General features: G+C 42.5%; 1 protein-coding gene across 1 annotated transcript in view; it reads left to right on the top strand.

The window, feature by feature from the left end:
• Rnf149 (ring finger protein 149) overlaps positions 1-21,916 on the top strand; it is a gene marked incomplete in the record, with an annotated part of 22,636 nt that extends 720 nt beyond the window's left edge. Inside the window, 7 exon segments of the mRNA XM_013522794.1 lie at positions 8,439-8,674; positions 9,563-9,631; positions 11,698-11,780; positions 13,877-13,973; positions 16,377-16,593; positions 19,954-20,116; positions 21,533-21,916. Of these exon segments, the coding sequence (XP_013378248.1) occupies positions 8,439-8,674; positions 9,563-9,631; positions 11,698-11,780; positions 13,877-13,973; positions 16,377-16,593; positions 19,954-19,985 (734 nt within the window).
• Between the last annotated feature and the right edge of the window lie 541 nt (positions 21,917-22,457).

Here is a 22,457-nt window from a genome sequence, read left to right as displayed (position 1 = left end):
CAGGCGGCGTGAGCTCGCTCTGCGGCGCAGCGGCGCCCTCCAGGGCCACCCCGCTGCCCGGGCGCCGCCGTTACTCCGAACCAGCTTCCGTGGTTAACGGCCGTAAGCCTGCCCCCGCGGCTAAGTCAAGCCTCCTTTTTCCGGCGCTTTACCCTTCGGTACTTGTGTTTTCTGTCCTTTTTGGCTGCTTCGGTGCAGCGCGAACTCAGCCACAGAAAGGGCGGAAAGGTGACTTTGTGCTCGGCTGAGGACGGGAATGTGGGGAGTGGGGAGGGTGGGGAGTGGAGGCTTCCGGCCAGGTCGACCCGGGGAGAGCAGAGCCGTGGGCAGGAACCCAGGAACGAGGGAGGGCGGCGTGGAGAGAGGGAAGGGGGCGGCCTTCGGGAAGGCTGGAGGGCTGGGTTTGCACTCCTGTGGAGCGCTTGGCAGCAGGCAGTGGGGGTGGGAGTGAGTGCAGATGGCTGTGTGGGGGCCTTGAGCCAGGCACCACCTTTGGTCCTAACGCCACAAGGGGCTGGTAACACACCTCTCTGTTCTTTGGGTCTTTGACCAAAAATTGCAGACAAGGCGCAGAGGTCATCACATAGAGTATAGGCAGAATCTGTTCCAAAATGTTTAGATTTTCAGAGACAGAATGCAGCATGAAGGTGGGCAAGTCCCAAAATGGCAGTTGCATTGAATGAGATCTCAGGTTATATCTCTGAGATTAACTGGGTCTTTCAGGGAAAATCTCTACTTCCTCTGAGGTCACTATTAATGGCCTGTGTTTACCTACCTCAGGTGATTGTCTCCCTTAGTTTGGGACCTTCACTTATGCACCTATCTGTGGATTTTGTACTCTAGACTTTATCAGCACACTTAGAAGATGTTGTACCCTTTTGAGCTAAAATTTAAAACCACAGGATTGTATGGGTTTTGTCTATAGCTAACAGTTAGAAAGTGAGCGGGGAAGACTTGTCTTTGCTTTTCAAGTAGCACCCAGCCACCTATCTCCTAGCCTGGTAATGTCTGACTTTCTGCCTAACACAGTTAACTCCCGTGATTACAAGTCTACCTAATTGTCATTGTAACCCAAGCCTTGTTTCCACAAGGCTCATGAATGTCCTGATTTTGTATGATGTTCCAGACACATTGTCAAATTGAGTAGTTCTAGTCAGTAAAAAGTTAAGGACACTGATGTGGTAATCTCATCACTCGGGAGAAGGCCACCCTGGGCTACAGAGTGAGTTCAAAGCCAGCCTGGACTACGTAGTGAAACCTTGCCTCAAAAAGACAAAGCAAACAAGAAGTTAAGATACCCTAATACCCTGATGCTGGGTGTCCATGCATTTTACTATGGACTTTTTCTTTTAAATGCTGCCTCATCAGCTTACAGGAAAACTAGCACTTGTTCTGACCCATGTATCAATGACTTTGCCTGCTGGCTGCCAGTGAGGGGCTTGTGGTCTACTAGAAGCAATGAACAGAACTTTTATGGCAATATGGTTTGGGTTTGGCAGAATTACATACACATGTGCTGCAGAAACATAAAGGAAGGCCGTAGGTAGTGCAAGGTTGTAGAGATTGATAAAAGTCATTGGAACTTGGAATAGTCTTATAAAGTCCTGACCTTATTGCACATATTGTAAGTAATAAACAGGATACTCTTAGCTGAAGTCTCAGTGGGACTCTTTGAGAATGGCACTTATATTCCTTAAAGTTTTGTACTGAGGGCCAAATACAGGCTTAGAACTATGTTTGGAGAAAGGACCAAGTTGGGGTGGGAGTAAGGTTAGTTTCAAAGATATATAAGAACTGTGCATGGTGGTGCACACCTATAATCCCAGCACTGGAGAGGCTCAGGCAGGAGAGTCATTGCAAGTTCAAGACCAGCCTGGACTACAAAGTGAGCTCAAGACCAGCTTAAACTGCATGCAAGACTCTGTCTCAGGGGAAAGAAAAAAAAAAAAAAACGGAAAGAGAGAAGAGATCCCTGACCTTAGCGAGGTCACATAGTAACAGATGTACATTTGAGATTGGCAGAGCATGGTAATATTAATATTTCATAAGTAAATAATAAAGTGTTGATTATCTGTAATACTATAGTCATAAAACATAATTTAAAATACTCTAGTGCCCAAAAATGAATTGCATTTATTTTCAAATCTTCCTAACTCTGCCCTAGCCCACCATGAAAACATCTCTGTATAATGGCTTCAAATGTCTAAGATACTTAAGTTCTTATTTGGCACACTGTTTACCCTGCTACAGATTCTATGGTTTTTCTTATTGGGTCACCTCAGCTGTAGTCCTGAAAGACAGGCCAATTGTCCAGATTGGTTTATTCATGCAGAAATCCTTCTGTTGGCTGTCACTGCTTTGATACTGTCACTACAGAAACTAATTTTCAAAACAAAACTAAAAGCCAGGTAGTGTTTGTCTGGTGAGGCAGAGAGACCTCTAAAGAAATTGCAGAAGGTATGTGAAAAGAGGAATATCTAAGAAGCATTGCTAACATTGGCTGCACAAAGAGCTTAGTGTTGCTGGAAAACCTTAAGTCCAGGGTCAGCTCAATCTTAAGGTCTGCCTGGGTATTTTCCCTTCAGAGAGAGGGAAAGAAGTAGAGTGTGGCCCTTAAGACACTGGAGAAAAGCACACCTGAAAGTTCCTAGGATTCTTTTACTATAACTTTGTGATTAGCTGCCTGGGTTAGTTTTTTAGACCAGAAATCTAATCACTGCTCTAAATATTTCAGCACTCATCTCCTTCAAGAGAGTGTTGAAATCTTTCAGGAGCCTCTTTGAAGGGAGAAGAAATAGTGCACTTGGCTCAAACACTTTGCTGAAGTTTGAAGCTCTTGGTCAAGTTAGAATTTTTTATATTTGTTTTTTAAGCTTTGACAAGGCTGTTAACAGGAACACAGAAACTTGAAAATAACCACAATTTTGCTGGGTGTGGTGGCACATACCAGCACTCAGGAGGCTGAAGCAGGAGGATCGCCACAAGTTTGAAGCCAGCCTGGACTATATGGTGAGACTCTGTCTCAAAAAAAACAAAATGAAACAAATACTACACAGAATTTGGTAGGTTTATGATTGTGTGTTAAGTGCAGTGATATTATGTCAAATATAAGAAAAATAAAGGGGGCTGGGGATTTAGCTCAGTGGCAAAAGCACCTGCCTGGCAAGCGCAAGGTCATGAGTTCAGCTCCCGGTACCGGAGAAAAACCAAGAAAAAGAAAAAGAAAACAAAAGCTACCCTCACATTTGCTTCCTAATGGTGATATATAGGATCCTTCACCAAGGAGGGATTTGCTAGATTGGTAGCAAGGTGAAGGAAGGCTCAGGGCAGAGGAAAGAAAAATCCAAGGGCTTTCACTTTTCCTGTCCTCTGTGTGTGTGTGTATTTTCTCTTGTCTAAGACTTTGCATTTCTGTATCTTCTGTGAAGAAATTCACTTGTTCAGTTTGGGAATAAGCTGGGATTTGCTGTTCCATGCCATTTCAGGCACAGTTGTACACCATGACTTGTAGGTGCGTGCTGTGACTTGGACAGAGAGGCATTGGTACATCAGTAGGGAATGGTAGAGCATGCCACATCGACCACACCTGGCAGCCTCGGGTTTGTGCATGAGCTGACTCCTGAGCTAGGCTGTGTTTACCCAGTGCCCTGTCTCCAGTCCACTCCCAGAAGTTTTGGAATGGCAAATCAATCTCAGGGTAGAGCCTTGTCTTGAGTTTTATCAATTTAAAGGGTCCCAGAAGCAATCATTCCTCTCTAATTATAGCACAACAAACTTCATGCTAGGCCCAATATTTTGAAATTCTTTTAACTCAGTAAGCTAACTAAGGTAATTCTTTCAACTCAGTAAGCTAAGGTTAACCTCCTAGGTGAGATACTTCAGATAGATATTACAGGAGTTTTCAGCTCAGGGGGTACTGATAAAGTTTTTACTATGCCAATATCCATTCCCTCGATCTCCGGTCTTGAGATATTAGGCATTCAGTAAGCTCTATAATCTCAGTTAATCCTCTATTTCCCAATCATTTATTTATTCAGCAAAATACCTTTACGTGTATCTTAGTCACTGAGCAAACTGGGCTAGTTACCATCCCAAATACATTTTTATGATGGTTCATGGCCGGGAGAAGAAACTCCCATTCTTAGGTGAGCAAACTTTCCTATCTTTGAAGAAGTAGCTTAATCGTGTCTCAGCCTTTTGGCTAAGATCAAGTGTGAAGAAGTAGCTTAAATGTGCCTCCTGGGGAAGGACTTCCCTTCACCCCAAACAAAATTGTTCCTCACTTCTACAGCTCTCTTGCTTTCTTATTAAGCAACAATTCAAAGTAAAGTGATTCTCATCCTCACTTTGGCACTTCCTGGTGCCAAAAAAAACAAAAAACAGTTCAAAAAAGGATCCACAATAGTGTGTGCGGGGCCAGGTGGGTAGCTGGGTGGTACAGTGTGTGCTTAGCATGAAGCTAAGCTGAAGAAACATTCTGAGAAATCATTTTGTCCAGATACTCGGCAGTGGCTAAGTGAAATGAGAGTGGGTCTTGGAGCTATAGCTGTGTCCCCTTGGAGAAGGTGCAGGGAAGATTCTGCTTTGGAGCTGGGTCTGTAGACCCTAAGAGCCTGCTTTTCCAGGTGCCATGTGACACTGAGCAGCTTGCTGAGGACTTTGGAACCCTCAGCTATAGACTGACAGTGTGATCTCTTTCTGCTTCAGGTGAGCCGTTGAATAGAGGTGAAAATGCTTCAAAGTTGAACACGGTATCAGAACTAGAAGTTGAGCCAGCTGTCATACCTAGGAACAGTTTTGCAGAAGCTTTTCACAGAGATGAGAACATGGGGATGCATTGCACTTTTCTTTCTGCTTTAGTTTTGTGCTTTAAATGTTCCACAGAATTTCCACTAAAAAGGTTTTTAGCTTGGAAAGTATTAGCTATGAGTGGTATAACTATTGTAATTGTTTTTGTACATGTCTTCTTTACTACTAAATGTTACTTTCTCAGTAGGCAGAAAGTGCCTGCACTTCCTGTGTCTTCCAGTGATAACCCAGTAGTTTGCATAAGGGGCACTTTTTGGCCCAAGCAGGTGGCAGGATCACCTTCCAGGCAGGAGCCACCACTAAGAGAGTGCTTTCTGGCATCAATTTATCTCCCAGTGGGTGTGTTACAGATTAAATTTCTCTAAAATAAAACAGTGTCTAGCACAGTTTCACTGTAATATTAGGGAGCATCCTTTGTGTGCATTTTCAGTTACTGTTTGGTTATGCACATGGCACAGAATTTCTGCTATGCCAAGTAAGACTCCCAGCCCTCCCCATCCTACAGCCAGCAACCCTGCTCCCCAGGGGCAGTGCAGCTCCAGTCTTTGAGACAGGGTTTCACTGTGCAGTTTAGGCTGGCCTTGAACTTGCTTTGTAGCCCAGGCTAGCCTCAAACTCATAATCCTCTTGCCTCAGCCTCCCGAGTGCTGGGATTACAGGTGTGCACCACTCCTGGCTGATCCAGTGTCTTGAATCTGCTTCCAGAGTTCATCTGTGTTGATAAGAGCCTTTAGCTCCTTGGGGATTTTAAAGGATAGCATGCTGTCTGCGAAGTTTTGCCTGTTGTTTTTTGTCCCCTATCTTGAGTATGATCAGTACTCATAGAGCTGTCACTTCAGCTTGTGTATATATATTATCATTTATAGAGCTCTACTTTTCTTCTGAGGTTCTGGGTTCAGACACCCAGGCCAGATGAGTTCCACGAAGCTCCAGCAGCCTTCAGGTCTCCCAGGATGGCCAGTGTTAGATAGAAAGAAACAGCTGCCAAAGACCCATAATCTCCAATCTCTTGACCTGAATGAGCTCATGCCCACTGGCTTCTGAAGCTCTTCCTCTTCAGGGTCGCTGAAGGATTTCTTGTACTCACTCCTCTTTTCCCTTGCCTCTGACATAGGAAAGGAATAATTTAAAAATCTGTTGAACTGAGACTAGAACAGAAATGATTGATATTGAGAAACATTAGTGCAAAGTTTGTGCTTATGTGGAAGAAAACCATCTTGTATCATGTCAAAGTTATACAAAATCTCTACAGTGATGCTTGGGGGCTTTCCTTATTTCTGTGTTATTTACCCTGGACCCGAACGTCTCTCCCTGCTTGCTAGGTAAGTATCTTTGTGCTGTTCTAAGTCTTGGGCTTCCTGGTTGCTTTACCACCCTCAGCGGTAATGTTAGCCAGGCGTGACATAGAGGTGGGGACTGAGCATTCGGTCACCTTGGGCCTTGACTCTGCTGGTTCTGTGCTGCAGCTTTGTCAGGTAGGTGGCCCTGTGATCTTTTGAGGTCTGGGTACAGTTGACAGCCAGACCTAGCGGGAGTCCTCTTTCTAGGTGAAACTAGAGTCGCCTTGCTTCTCTGTAGATACACTGGATCCCTCTGCAGCTAGTTCCTCCTGACTTGCTAACTGTGGCTTGGGAGGGATGCTTCTCGTTCACACAGCACAGAATGGTTATCTCTGTGTGTGGTGCTTAGCTCTGCCCATGCTAAGCACACACTGTACCACCCAGCTACCCACCTGGCCCCACAAACACTATTGTGGATCCTTTTTTGAACTGTTTTTTGTTTTTTTGGCACCAGGAATCAAAGTCAGGACCTTGCACTTGCCAGGCAGGTGCTTGTGCCGGCGAGCTATAACCTCTGCCCCCTTTTTTGAACTTTCAAGTGAGATTAATTTATCTCTGGTTTGATTGAAAATTTCCTAAGGGAGAAAATTCATTCTCCTGATTGGGTATTCATAAATGCATGTTAATGTTGAAAGATGATAAGTACATTTAGAGTCTTGAAACTACTGTCACCTTATTTTGATTGCCTTGTCTAGTCAGGAACTGAAATTTGTGGGGAGGGCAGGAAAGAAAAGACCTCCAGTTTTTCTGAATGAAAGCATTTTTCACCAAAGCTGCTAAATTATGCAGCACACACTTACAGAATGAGAGACATAGAAAAGCTGCCTGTATTCCTCCTCACCGCACATGGTCATTTACTGTCCTGAACACATCCTCAGTACCTGCTGCTATTTTTGTTGTCGATACACCTTGTTTCAATCGGAAGCTGACCTTCGCATTAAGAGGTCCTGGAGTCCAGAATTATCAGGACAGTTAATTTGTATCTTTCATTTTGGTGTCTTGGTTTTACAGTAAGAATGCATACTACAGTACTTTCTTAGAAAAGAAAACATTGGCAGTGAAATTTAGATACATCATCGTGGGGACGATGTAAATACATCCTGGATGTGGAGTTGCTGTGTCAGGCGCTTGCTTTTACATTTTTTGACAGCCACTATGCCCATACGAGAATGTAATAGTTCACGCCCCTCCCCCATATCGTGTCAGGCTTGGTGGTACATTCCTGTAATCCAGCTCCTTGAGAAACTGAGGCAGGAGGATCACCAGTTCAAGGCAAACCTGGGCAACTTAGTAAAAACCTAACTGAATTTTTTTTTAAAAGAGCTAAGGCTCTAACTCCATGGTGAAGAGCTTGCCTAGCATGTGGGAAAGGGGAGGTTTCAATCCTTCAAAGAAGAGTGGTGACGTGCATGTCCTTACGAATATAGTATATCAAACTTCAGTCTTCACTAGTCTTACAAATAGCATGTTTTCATTTGGACCATGAGTTTTCACATATCTAACCTCCATTTGTTGGGTAATGAGTGCTGCTGGGCACAGGGTTTCTTTTTGGAGTGATAAGAATGTTACAGAACAAGGTGTTGGTAATAGTTGCACAAGCTTGCCAATCTACTTAAAATCTGGATTGTGTGTTTTAAGTGGATGGTTTTTTGTGTATGTGAATTATATCTCATTAAAGCTGCTTTTTGAGAAACTCTTGTGTTTTGTTTTCTGCAAGCTGACTTCCTTTTTTTCTCCCTTTCTTTGGAGACAGGGTCTCACTGTGCAGTTCAGGCTGGCCTTGAACTCACTATATAGCCAGGTTGGCCTTGAACTTACGACAGTTCTCCTGCCTCAACCTCCTGAATGCTGAGATTACAGGCATACACCACGACACCTTGCTCTTCTGTTTTTTAATACCATGTTTGGTTTTAGAATCTTAGGAATGACTGAACTCTATAGCGAGACCCTGTCTCTAAATGACAAAAATAATAGTAGTAAAATCTTAGGAATGATTTCAAATCTTCCTTTCAGTCAGCTATGGAACAATTTAGATCTCAATAAACTTCACCTTTGAAACTGAATGGTGTTCTGCTTTCTGGAGGATAGTTCTTGCTGGTTTATTCTACTTTTCCTAAATGTGATGTGTCTGTTTTTTTGTTTTATTTGTTGTTGTTGAGCTAGTTTTGGTAATTGATACTTTCCTTGAAAATTACCTGTTCTATCAAAGTTTTCAAATATGTGTGTTGATGAGCATAGTACTCTAAACTTTTTCTTATGTTCTTTATATTGATACTTTTTTTCTTACAGGAATCGGAAATATAGTGGTCATTATGATTAGCCACCCAAAAGCACAAGAAATTTTGGATCTGATAGAAAAAGGAATCCTAGTGAAAATGACCATACTGAGTGGAACCAGTCATGTGCAGCTCACTGGCAGTCATCAGCCTTTTGCATTCCTCACCATAATGATTTTCTTACTATCCTCGATAGTGTTTTACTGTGTGCAGTATTTCTTATTTACTAGCTCAACCTCTGCAAATCAGGTAATTATGGAAAACATAATTGTGCTTTTAAACAGATAGTTCATAGATTCATCTTATGTATTGCTTGAAATTATTCGCACATTCTTAATTTCATTTTCATTTTAAGTGTTCAGATGACTTTTTTTTTTTTTTTTTTTTTTCAGATGACTTTTGAAAATAACTTTTTAATTGGACTGTATTAAATGTTCAGTTGTGTGGAAAGTTAGATATGTTTGAGTCTGGATCACTTTGTACACTTTGTCCTTTTCCAGACAGAGGAATGACAAAAAGGCATGAGCCGACTGAGCCTGCCCTGCTGTAGGCCCAACCTGAGAGGGCAGAGAGGAGGGGCTAGCTGTCTCCTGCGGAGCAGCTGTCAAGCCCTTTCCTGCAGAGCCTGCCTCTGTGCCCGTGAAAAGTGCCCTTCCTAACTTGAGGCCTAGGCAGGACGCTTTTCTTCTAGGACCTTAGTGTATGGAGAGGATGTTATACCTATCCTCGCTTACTCACCAATATTTAAACACAGGAATTGGTTCCTTGGGGCTGGGTGTGAGTCCCAGTAGTAGAGCATATATTTAGAATATGGGACTTCCTGGGCGTGGTTCCAGCACCACACACGAAAAAGTGAGTTTTCCTTATTTTCAGTGAAGTCATTTAACTTTCCTTTTGTGATGAGTTTTTTCTGTATGCTTGCTTATGTTATAGTGAATGATTTTTTTCAAAAATAGTGTTTTAAGCCAGGCATGGTGGCTCACACCTGTAATCCCAGTACTCAGGAAGCTGAGGCAGGTGTATCGCTGTGAGTTCGAGGCCGGCCTGAATTGCATAGCGAAACCCTGTCTCAAAAAGAAAAAAAATAAAAAAATATGATTTAAAAATTTTAGTAATAACACTATTTTCCTCCCCAAGAGCTGTAGAAAGGCAACTAAGGAAGTTATTGACCAGCTTCCACTGCATACTGTAAAGCATGAAGAAAAGGTAATGTTTTCACATTGTTTCATTGTGTGGAATACAGGATGTGGTTATGTGTTCTGAGAATACTTTCCTTCCCACTGCTGGCCACTGATGCACAGGACGTGCACAGGCGGGCTTGAGTGGATGCTGACTTCCATGTAGGTATTTGCTCTGAAGGAGGGCTGGCAGAAACCCTGTAGGTAAAGACCTGCAGTTCAGTGGAGTAGCTACTAGTAGTTATGCGGCTGTTTCAATTTCAGTGAGTTACATTTTATTTAAAATTGAGTTCCTGAGTCCTAGTAGCTACCAAGTATCTAGTGTTTCTGCAACAGCAAGCAGAAATACAGAAACCACACCTGGATTTAGAAGCAGATTCATTTACATTGATGGGCACTGATTGAGATCATTCCCAAAATATCAGGCCCTGAAAGCTCAAGGAGGGAGGCTTTTATGGGATCACAAAGGGGAAGTACAGAGGTAGGGTGCTTGGCTGTTTTTGGTTCTTAAAATACGCATCCTAGTGACCAGCTGTGCATCACAGTGACCAGCTATTTCTAGGAGACAGAAGCAATAGGAACTATTACCTGGGCAACTAAGAAACTGAAGTATACTGGCTGAGGGGGCCATTTTCTGTTACATTTCAGATGTCTAGTGTCTAGTATAAGGTACTCTTAAAGTGTCTTGGTGGCTACCATCCTTCCCTAGCAGCTCTAACATTGTGGTACAGTTGACTTGTAATAGTTCGTGCACAGTACTAACATCTTCCATGCAACAAATGTACTGAACAGAAAAAGTAATTTTTAAAAACTCACTTCTTTTGCTTAAGGTTAGCATCTGATTAACAGATCACCTAGCGTCATTAGGGAGGGATTTCCCAGCTAGCGTCTGGCAAATCCTGCACAGGTTCAGCATAGCAAAGGTAGCTGACAGCCATTTTTGTGTTCCTCTTGGAACATGCCTCCTACTCTCCTTTGTAGGACGTCACAGTCCTCAAATACGAGATGACATAGATTCACATATGTGTAACTTACTGAATCAAGTCTTTGAACACATAAGAAATGTTATCTTCTTTGAACACATAAGAAATGATATCTTCTTTCTACAAGTACCTTCTTGAAAATGCCCTGCTATGGGCTGTTTTTTTGAAGACTGTCAAGGTAATAGTTTAATAGAAGTGAGGAGTGCTGTCACCAGTGGAAAGTTCTGTCACCCATAGATTCTTACAAGTGAAAATCTTGTCCTAAGACTGCTTCCCCCTGAGACAGATATTTTTCAAAGGGGAGGAAGACGAAGATATCGGGGGTGGGGGTGATATGTGTTAGGTACATATACCAGCTCCCCATAATGAACACAATCATATTGTACTATAAAATATGTTACTAAAAGAAAACGAAAAGACTGCTTTTCCTTAGCAACCTTTATCTGTACTTTCATTCATTCATTAGATGAAAAATAGTAACTTTTTATAATATGTAATTCTTTTGTCACTAGTGAGGTATTTGCAAATAAGTAGCCATATGTATTTTCTCATTTACAGCTTCTATCCCTTTAGCACATCTTTGTTTCTTTGTAGTGATTCTAGAAAACAAGTAGCTTCTTAGTTACTCTCTTTATATTGTAAGTTTTATGTTTGAAAAGTAATTTATTTTATTATAGTATTTGCATTTCTACAGCCTTTAAAGCATGAATACTTTTTTTAAAAACTCCGGAGCACTAACTTAGTACTTAAATCCTGTTCACATCTGATTAGTCGCTGTTTTTTTTGGTTGTTGTTTTTTTTTTTTGGTTTTTTTTTTTTTCCTCCGGTACCAGGAACCGAACTCACGACCTTGCGCTTGCCAGGCAGGCGCTTTTGCCACTGAGCTAAACCCCCAGCCCCACATCTGATTAGTCGGACAATGAAAAATTTCCCTCCCCAGCAGATTTTTAGGTACCTCCTAAGCATAGATGAAATTATCTGTGTTTCACTTCAAGGTCATTCCAGGAGAGACTAGAGTCCACCATTGCTTAGTCAGAATATATGGTGCACTTACAATCCAGGATGTGCTGTATACCATGGAGAAAGTCAACTCTCTCTGCTTCTTTTTCAGGATGCTGATCTTGATGCTGAGAACTGTGCAGTGTGTATAGAACATTTTAAGGTCAATGACCTCATCAGAATCCTACCATGCAAGTACGTTTTTACCTACTGAGACTTTCACAGTTGCCTGACAGATGTCAGGATTCTGATAGGTGTGGTCCATGTCTTTTACGATGTGAAGATCTTGCTGTCCTGGGTCAGAATGTCTTTCAGAAGAACCTCAGGTCTTAAGACCTCTTAAAATTGCCTTTGTCGGGCAGGCTGTGGCCTCAGGAGCGAGGCTTCTGTGGAGCCCTTGGACTCACATACACTTGGCCACGTGAAGAGTGCACTGTGTCAGGAGGGGCAGAGGGAGGCTGGGAGCATCGGGCAGGAAGTGGGTCTGGAGGACAGTGACTTGGGCTGGGGTCTTTTTTTGAGGTTGGGTAAAATAAATACTCCACCCTCGCTCAGGTTGCAGTGACTGGGGCTCAATTGTAGCAACAAGAAGTTGCAGTTTCCTTTTTGACAATAGCCTACTTTTAATGGATAACTCTTCAGAAGAATTGTTTGTTAGCAGAACAGTTTTTGTGCAGACATTTGTATATTTTAAGTCTGATCTATCTCAGTTAAACTAAACACCATTTAGAAGCATAGTCCCAAGTTACTGTAATTATGTTCCCACAGTATTTTAATATGTGTCCGTTATAGTCCGTACAACTCGGGATAACACTGTGAAGGAGGTAAAGGAATGAGTAGCGGGATCACAGAGTAGTAGTTTCCTGAATAGGGCACTGGCTCGGCTCTGGAGGCATTTACGTGGGTTTGCTGCAGGGGCACTTACAGAGTTGGGCTCGGTGCGGATGGACTTTGTCCTGCAGCCAGTCATTAAGGTAGAAAAGGGATTTTATGTAGGATGATCTGAGGCGGCTCTTCCTGGCTTCAGAACATTGCTCTGCGTTCAGCACAGGTGTCAGCGCTAGGTCTGTGCCTATGGCTAGGCTGCAGTTTGCCTGGACCTTCAAGCTCAGGCTTGTGAAGGGTGCATGCTGCCTGGTTCCCTCGTGGGGATTTTAGCTAACCCCATTTTCTCTTGTGCTTCATGTAACACTTCCCCCCAATAAAACCAGTATTTGTGTCTGTGAGTTTTTTTGTAAAAATAACTCCTTTGTGTTGGTCAGTTTTAGTTTGAGAATAGAAAAGTCAAAAGACAAGTTGGACTAGACCAGTGATGGTGAACCTTTTAGAGCTTTCAGTGATAAGAAAGCCCACTGCAGCGGCACACATGCCATACGTTTAACATCATTGGACAACACTGTCATGAAGAACTGTTTTGGTTATTTTAGAGACAGGATCTTGCCCTGTGGTTTAGCCTGACCTTGAACTCACAGCAGTTCTCCTGCTTCAGCCTTCCGAGTACTGGGATTACAGGTGTGCGCCACCAGACCCAGCAAGAACTGTTTTGTTTTGTTTTTTTTTTAGCCGAGGTAGTGGGTTTCTGTTTAAAGAAAAAGTCTGCAAAAGACTGTAGTAATAATGAACTGTTCTAGGTACATGCCATGTCCAGCACTGTGTATCCTGGTGCACGTGCCCCTCGGGGAACCCTATGATGTGGGAGCAGAGAGGAAGGAGTCTGGTGCAGAGTTGCCCAGCTGGGGCATGAGCCCAGTCTGTCTGTATTCTTAACACCCGGCCTTCATCATTTAGAAGGGAAAATGAACAACTAAGACAAATCACCGAAAGAAAACATACATGCTTTTTAAAAATCCTGATAGGCGCTCATTATAGAAAAACACAGAATGCATTAAAATGTGTAAGAAAGAAAATAAATGCTTTTGAGCCTACCACCCATTAATGATCTGTTAATATTTTGCTGTATTTCCATTTGAGTCATTTTATGAACTTACATAGGACACTGTTTAATATTAGTTTATGCCACATATAATCCAGGAGGCTTGCAAAGAACTTCCTAAGACATACAAAACTAAAACCTTACGCAAAGTGGAAATAAGCCATGCTGTTCATGGAGCGAAGGGGAGAATTTGCTGGAAGTGGGAAGTAGAATAAATAATGCCTTCGATTAAATAACTAGAAAGTTGATTTTATGTTGGCTAACATGTAACAAGGGATGAATTGATAGAATGTCTTATTTTTTTATAAGATACATAAACATTTATTTTAAAGCATTAACACATACTTAATCTTTTTAGGCATATTTTTCATAGCATATGCATTGACCCATGGCTTTTGGATCATCGAACATGTCCAATGTGTAAACTTGATGTCATCAAAGCCCTGAGATACTGGGTTTGTTATATTTTTGTTTATATTCAATCTCTGCCCCGGTTCTTCCTGAGTGATTCTATTTCATTATTGACCAAAGGCAAAAGGAACAGATGAGATACTCCTGATATCCTTGTGGTTTTCTAAATAAGTTGTTCTCTCTCTGTAGTAAAAAATGAATTATTAAAGTAGTCGAAAACAAATCAGCAAGTAAATTTATTATAGAATAATATGCTACGTTTCCCAGAGAGTTTACAGTTACTTAGAATAACATGTTTTGGTATATTGCATTGCAAAATGTATATATACTAGCTAGTCTTTTGCAAACAAGAATCATAAAATGTATGGTATAGAAAATGCCTCATATATTTTCTGGCTTAAGGTACACATTTTACACATGAGGAAACAAAAGCCAACATTTTCAGTTCCCTCTGTTCCTGGGTTTCAAAATTTAATACCGGAGAAACTTGTCCAGCTTTCAAACACAAGTTTGCTTAATGGTAGGGTCTAAGTTCTGAACTACTAGAGGAAGACATGGGAGAAGTAGATTTTTCTAGGCTATTATATTTGGTATTATTTTCAGTTTCCATATTATATTCTATTAATGTCTCGAAGTACCCTCAAGAAATAGTTTTTAAACTTAAAAAACCTAGAAAGAAGTCATTGTCAAATTTATTTCTCTTGTTGGTACAGTTTTAGTTTTTGTGATTTATGGTAAATAGAAACTGCAAGGAATTTGTTCTGTGATACTCACTGTACACACCTTAAGTCCTGATAGCCCTGTAAGCACGTAAAATGGGGTCAACAGGAAGACATCACCCCCAGGACTGCAGGTCTCAGTATAGCTTACACTCAGAAGGGAGGCCTGGCTGGCACTCGCGTGCATTGGCTCTTAACCGTCGAGTTCTGCTGTGTGGTTGTGTCTCACCTGTGAGTCCCAGGGTGCTCTGTAAGCACACTGAGGGGGAAGTCAGCATCCCAGAACTGTCTTACCACCACCTCTTCATCCTTCCCTGTCTGAAAATCCATCTTTCCTCTACAATTTCCCATTTTCACTTACCGATGGTTTTTAATATGTTCCTGCTGGCTTGAATCACCAGTGCTACATGTGTGACTGTCGCAGTGGGTGGCTTCTACCACTAGTGATACAAGTGGACCTAATCACTTTAATCAGTCTTTTTACTAATAGTAAAAATAAGAAGCCACCCAGTGGGACAGCCACACATACACCACTGGTGACTTCAGCTGCCCAGCAGTGAGACATAGGTGTCTCAGCCCCCTCATGAGCATGTTAGCTGTCGTAGCTGTCCTTTGCATGGCACAACATGGTCCCTGGCAACTGAGGCCCTGTGCTCCAGAAATTAGGTTACCACAGCTGAGCATTTCCCTGATGGGACTCCGGGAGCTTGGCGGGTCCTTTTCTTGGCAAAGTCTTAGAATACTGTCCTTCACCAGGCACATGCTGAAGCTCACACCAAGTTGCTTTCTTCGTTAGTAGTTTTTAGCCTCCTTTGTTTCTCAACATTTGTGTAAAGGAATTTCACTGGCCTTAGCTCATAGACTATCATCCTGAGTTTCCTTTTAAGAGACATAGCTCCAGTATATTTCATGTATTGAAAATCTAGTTTGCACTTTATGTGAGATTAAGTTGGTTTCTTAGAACATTAATTTCAGAATGCTAAAGAATGTGTTCTCAGAATGATGTGTTTTTTAAAGAATAGAAGTCAGTAATAACTTTGACACTAAGAAATTTACTCATCTTGCTTGTGATTGATACCTTTAGACCTGTGGGCCCCTCCTGGAGTCAACATACTTGATGGCCGTGACAGGCTAGTTCCCCATTTCCTCACACCCACGTGACAGCCACCGGCAGCCCGTCACATGCCTCTGACCATCCTGATGAAAGGATGCCATAGATGTGTGAGATCTGAACAGGGCTCTGGGAGACAAATATGGACAAGCCACAGCCCGGTGCCCAGGGACTCTTAGGGATTTCACTTTCAGGACTGGTGGGAACGGCATGGCAAGAGTCTCACTTAGGAGGCCCTCCTACTACCAGGGTACTGGGGAGGACAGAGGGATGCATTAGCGGCACCACTCTGCTAGGGATACAGCCCAGCCCTGGCCTCAGGTATGGCAGCTGGTGACATTTCTGAGGCCAGACCGACTCTTGTCTTCTCCCCAAGGAGGCAGGAGAGTAGGAAAGCTGTCCTTTCTGTCAGCAAATAACTTAAAGATGATGTTGCTCGTATCAAAGGGGATGCTGGCATTCACAAAAACGTGTAGAGGTTAGAACACTGCTTATTGAGAAGGGATGTGGGTCTTTCCAAATTTGTGCTCAAAAGTAAATGCCATCTGCTATGAATTATTAGCAAAAGATAGGCAAAGTTCAACCCTGTCACTTAGCAAGAGCATTTTCTTCTCCAGGGACAGCCTGGTGGTGGGCGGGAGCTGCCTGCTGCAGAATCTGATGCTGGAAGTGCTCCTGCTGAGACTCTGAGGGGGGTGTTCCTGCCTGAAGACAGAAGCGTTGGCAGCAACCGGCTCTCACCTTCATCATCCTCGTCACCATCCCCCAGTGAACCTGGGCCTCAGTGCCCTGCCAAGTGTGCTGAGGATGTAGGGAAAAACGCAGCATTGCTAGGTAAGAGACTGGTGGGGCTTTCTTAGCATGGTGTCTTTTAAGAAGCTCCCAAATGCAAAAAGCCGTAAACAAAGAATTAAATCCATAATCTAACACCTAGAGATACCACTTCAAACTTTGGATAAATGACTTTTTAGATCTTCTTCCCTATTTAAGGACGGGAGCTTGTGACTTAAAGCTGTTACATAGCCTGCTTTTTTTACTATATGAAACTGTATAAATGAGTAGATGATATGTTACTGCTGCCTAGAATTACAGTGGTACCTCAGTTCAAGAACTTAGATCTTTCACAGTTCTGGTCTCAAACCCAGCTAGATGAGAACTGAATCAAATTCCCCCATAAGGTCAACATTAAACCTAACCATTAAATTTGATTTAGTTCTTGTCCAGTTGAGTTTGAAACCAGAATCATGGAAAGCAAGTTCGCAAACAGAAGTACCACTGTACATTTTAGATTTTGTTTTTTTGTTATCTGGTTTGGTTTGGTTTGGTTTGGTTTGGTTTGGTTTGGTTTGGTTTTTTAGATAGGCTCTTGCTGTGTAATCCAGGCAGACCTTGAACTCACTGTGCAGCTCAAGGTGTCCTTGAACTGGTGATTGTCCTGCCTAAGCCTCCCAAATGCTGGGATTACAGGTCTGTGCCACCACGCCCAGCAATTTTGTGTAATTTCTTTAAACTGTTGCCCAGCATGGTGGTGCACGCCTGTAATCCCAGCACTGTGGAGGTTGAGGCAGGAGGATAATTGCAAGTTTGAGACCAGCCTGGGCTACCCGGTGAGTTCAAGGCCAGACTAAACTGCAGAGTAAGACCCTCAAATTTTTTTTAAAAAACTGAACTATTAACGAATGCTTATTATCAATTCTTTGAAACGATGTACATTTTTACCACTTGTCTAATTATTTTATGTTTTAGGTGGGTTATAGTGAATTCTTTTGGTTACTAATGAGGTCACTCTTTTTTTCATTTTATCTACAGCTACTTTTTTTCTTAGTTTTTCTATAGAGATACTAATTTTTTCATATTAATTCTTAAAGCGCATATTTTGTCCGTCCCTCCCCCCATCTTTCCCTTTTGTGCTAGGGATTGACCTAAGGGCTTTATACACACTGAACACCATGCTCTACTATCATTCCCCAACTTCTGTATCTTTTAACTTCCATTATATTTTCTTAGATAGAAATTCGTAATTTTCGCTGGATGTGGTGGTATACACCTATAATCTCAGCACTCAGGAGGCTGAGACAGGAGAATTGCTGCAAGTCGAAGGCCAGCCTGGGCTGCATAGTGAGTTCAAGGCAAGCTTGAACTACATAGTGAAACCCTGCCTCAAAAAGACAAAAAAAAAAACAAGCAAAATAAGAGACTTGGCGTGAGTTGTGGCCTTTAAAAGCAGCCTCCACGGCTCCCTGCTGTCCCATTCCCTTGTCACCGTGCTGCCTTGCAGGTTGCTGTGGTCTCTCCAAGATACCCTCAGAACTGAGAGAATGAATGCAGTTTGAGGTAGTGGACAGAAATACAGAAGATGGATAAGGCAGCTAGGTGTACACATCAGCAGAACGCAGGCCTCTTTCCTGAGCGACCAGAAGCCTGCTGGAAGGCGAGCTCAGGGCACGTCCTCATCGCTGAGCCTAGCACCACGCAGGTTCCGGCTTCTCCCCGATGTCAAGATGGCCATGAGAAGCCAGTGTTTCAAATGGATTCAGGACATCGAGGCAGCCACAACAGCACAGCTAAAGACACTCGGAAAGAGGCCTGCAGAGCTGCTGCAGAATGTGGCAAGGAGCAGGATCGCTGTGTTTGAAATGAGGGAGAGTATTTTGAAGGGCTTCCACTGTAATAAATGTTAAGCATTCTCTTTATTTTTTGGTCACGTCACGTATTGGTTCCAACTGTAACAATCTTTAAAGGGATGATAGATGAAGAATTTTGATTTTGTTGGAAAAAAATAAGCAATTTTGATTAATTTTTAAGCAGACTCAGCATAGCGGGACCTCAGTTCATGAACTTAATTCATTCTACGATTCTGGAAAAGATGCCCACGGTTGTTTGCCACTCTGCAGAGTTTGCAAGCAAAAACAAATTCTGCCAAATGCTTCTGTTTGCAGACCTGAGCCTTTGTAAACTGAGGCCCCACTGAGGCCCCTTTGCTTAACTGTTTGTCCTCTTTCACTCATTTGTTGCTCGCCTTTTAGGCCGAGTGAAGCTTCTGCACACAGCTACATTTCATAATCAGATGCACACGCTCTCTTCTCACTTTCTGGATCAGGAAGTCAGGACTATGAGGCAATTATATTTTAGAATGTACAAGTGTCCCTCATTGCTTTTAAACTAGTTGCTGGGTATATCTTTATTGGAAAAAAATCAACGTTCATTGAGGAAAGTATAATTCAAAAATTATATAGAATTTTATCCTTAGAGCAGACTTAGGTTATTTGTCTGTAAAGCGGGTTTTGTTAGTTTGTTGTACGCATATTGATTTTAGCTCCTATCATAGTAAAATACTTGATGAGTAGTTTTTGGTGGTGTTTTGTTGTTGTTGTTGTTTTTTCTGGTACCGGGAATCAAACTCATGACCTCCCGCTTGCCAGGCAGGAGCTGTGCCGCTGAGCTAAATCCCCGGCCCTCTTGATGAGTAGTTTTGCTGAAATTAGCTATACAATCAGATTTGATATGACACGTTGCTTTTTTTTTTTTTTTTTTAATTTTAAATTAAAAATAGGGGGGACTTAGCAAATTACAGACAAAATGGTAGGAAATTATCAATGGTTTTTTTTTTTTTTTTTTTGGTACCATGAGTCAAACTCAAAACCTTGCACTTGCCAGGCAGGTGCTTGTGCTGCTGAGCTACACCCGCAGCGCCCAGATTCAATATGAGGAGCTGTTGGAATAGAGTATTTGTCTGAATTTGAGCATCTTTAGCAAACCACCTCAAAGTTAGTTTGCATAACAACTGTTATATGTAAAGTCTATCTTTTGTGCTCAGCGCAGATAGTGCATACATTCGTGTTTCTGTGCCAAGTGGACTGTTTGCTGTTTGTCCTTGAAGAGACAGACTGGGAAACATGCTTTAATAATCCCACCGCCTATTGGATACTATAACAGGGGACTTGTGATCATTATGGAAGTGTGATTTGTTGATCAGCAGCTGTGGAAACAGCTCTCCATAACTCTTACCAGATTCTTTGCTGAAACTTTGAAGTTGGTAAGATGCTGGGAATTTGGGGAATCCAGGTGAAACGTAATAAATCTGAGCTTCGATTTAGTTGTTGATGGCAGTAATCAGTTTCCACCTAACAATTGTCATGAATGCCGTTGTTCATTACAGCATGGAGCAGTGTTTTTTAACTTTGAAAACCGTAGGTGACAGTGTGAAGGAGGCAGCATGTGTGTGACACTGAAGCTCGCCGTGGTTCCCCGCCTGCTCGCCTGGCTTCTTCACTTTGCCCACTCTGCTTGGCACACCCTTGTTTCCCAGCAGAGAACATACGGACAAAGAGATGTAGCACAGGACACCGCCCAGCAGGTAATAGTCTCACGTGCCAGCTCCTTTGGGGTTTTGAGCATAGCAGCCCTCTCCTGAGGGTTGTGCCGTGTCTGCTGAGGAATGATGACACAAAAGGCCGAATTGCAGTGTCCCCGTGTACAGTTTGCTCTCTGTGCGGGTGCACAGTGACAAAACCTCCTGAAGCGAAACACAGGCCTGACCTCAGCCTTGCCAGGGTGGGAGCTTCATGCCTCGCCGGGTAGTAAGGGATGTTAGAGCTGTGACTGGTAGAACTTCAAGTGTGCCGTGTGTTGATCTGGATGAAATACCAAGTGTAAACTCCCTGGCGAGACAGCGTAAGCTGCCAGCAGTGACTGTTGGGCACGTTAAAGTTTGTTCCATGAAGGATGAGACTAAATCAGGATGTATATATTGCTAACTGGATCTTGAAATAATTACATTTAGTCAAAAGCAGTTTCTACAGGCTCAGTATAAGCCCTCCTCTGCAATTTCCAGACACTGACTTAAAGCAGAGCTAGTTTTGTGTTGAAACACATGTTGGCGTCTGACATAACAAATTAGAAAAGCTACCCATACCTTACCCAGCTATTAGTTTAAGGTCTTAAAAACTCTTCCCAGCATTTAATTTTCAAAATACTAGTCCTTGCATTGCTTGTTATAAAAGTGACATGTCTTCCATGTCATAATCAGCTGTGCCCTCTTAGAGATATGCCCTCTTCTTACAACAAAATATAAAAAGAGCTGTGACTTGAAAAACCTTTCGGGCATGGTAGCACAGGCCCATAGTCCTAGCACTCAGGAGGCTGAGGCAGGAGGATCGCCATGAGTTTGAGACAAGCCTGAACTATATAGCAAGACCCTATCCAAATAACCAAAAAGAAAAACCTGTTCATGCTTTGTTCATTTAGAATGTTAGAAGAGTTGTCAGTCTATCCTTTTGATGAGTTGTGAGCCTGTCGTGGGTTTGTGAGAAAGCAGGGAATAGCGAGTAGTACTTCCTGTTGGCTGATTGGGTGTCAGATCCCAGGATTACAGGGGTGCTTTTGATCACCTTAGGCACTTTTCTGATATGAACAGTAATGATTATGTAACAGCAAAAGAGCAAATATAAAACAAAAAGTTTTAGTAAGCAGAGGTTGTTAGAATACGAGTGTGTAAAGTTTTTCCTGTTTCTTAGTTTTCCAGACACTCTGTCCTTAAAGGAGTCATTCCCATGGAACTCAGGACATTTAAAATACGTAACAGTGTGCTATTCAAAACTGGCTGTCACTGAGTATGTGCTAGGCAAACTGAGTGCTACTATTTTTGTAAAGCTGTTCACATGAATACTACTGATGAGAATTACTGGTTATGTTTTAGGATCCCATACTATTTTCTTTAGAAATAACTTCTCTTTCCACGCTATTATTTACTGCTGTCCTCTTTCTTCAACAGGTGATTTGAAGATACTAAAGTTCGAAGTTGGAACTAAAAAATCCCAAGAATTGAAGGTGTTCTATTTAATCTGAGTTAAAATAGGGCTCGTTTACACTTAAGTGATTTGAATCTCAAGACTGGTTTCGCTTCAGGTAGATGGGCTTTTTTGAGATGTCTTATGTTCCTTAGCCTGGTTTCCAGCTCCTGAATTCAAGTGATTCTTTTGCCTCAGCCTCTTGAGTAGCTGGAACTACAGATACAGGCTGATCAGGACCAGCTTGTCTTTTAAGTATGTCTAGCCAGCAGACTTTTTGTGCTGGACTCATCTACTCAGGAGGCTGAGGCAGGACGACACAAGTTCAAGTCCCACTTGGACAACTAGTGAGACCCTGTCTAAAAATTAAAAGGCCTTGGGGGCTGGGGATTTAGCTCAGCGGCACAGCGCCTGCCTGGCAAGCGCAAGGTCGTGAGTTCGGTTCCCGGTACCAGAAAAAATTTTAAAAAAATAAAAAGGCCTTGGAACAAAGCTCAGCTACAGTGTGGGTCCCTGGATTTAGTCCCCAACACTGCACCCCAAAATAAAACCTCTTGGTGGTGTAAATCTTACTGTTTTAATAAAATGTTCTCCAACCATTCCTCCAGTTACTTTTCTTTGTAAGCAGTGTTTTCCAGGTGAACGCCGTATTTCCTTCTTACTATATTTGCAGTTGAGGATTTGCCCAGAATTTATGATCCTCAAGCATCGCATGCAGGCAGAGTAGTGAAAAATTTGAGTTGCTCAGTATTTAGTTCGTTTTAGCTTTTTGGCAGTAATGGAGATGAAAACAGGGTCCTGGGTTTGAACGAGGGGAACTGGCACTCAAGTACCTACTCCCTGGTCATGGCAGCGCCCTGGTTCATGTTTCCGACTTGCTTGGCACCTCACTGTTAAAGTGCTCCCTGA

The sequence above is a fragment of the Chinchilla lanigera genome, unplaced genomic scaffold (assembly GCF_000276665.1).
Source record: "Chinchilla lanigera isolate Chin_1 unplaced genomic scaffold, ChiLan1.0 scaffold00069, whole genome shotgun sequence".
In the NCBI taxonomy this organism is placed as follows: Eukaryota; Metazoa; Chordata; class Mammalia; order Rodentia; family Chinchillidae; genus Chinchilla; species Chinchilla lanigera.
This window is presented reverse-complemented; position numbering and strand designations above follow the sequence as displayed.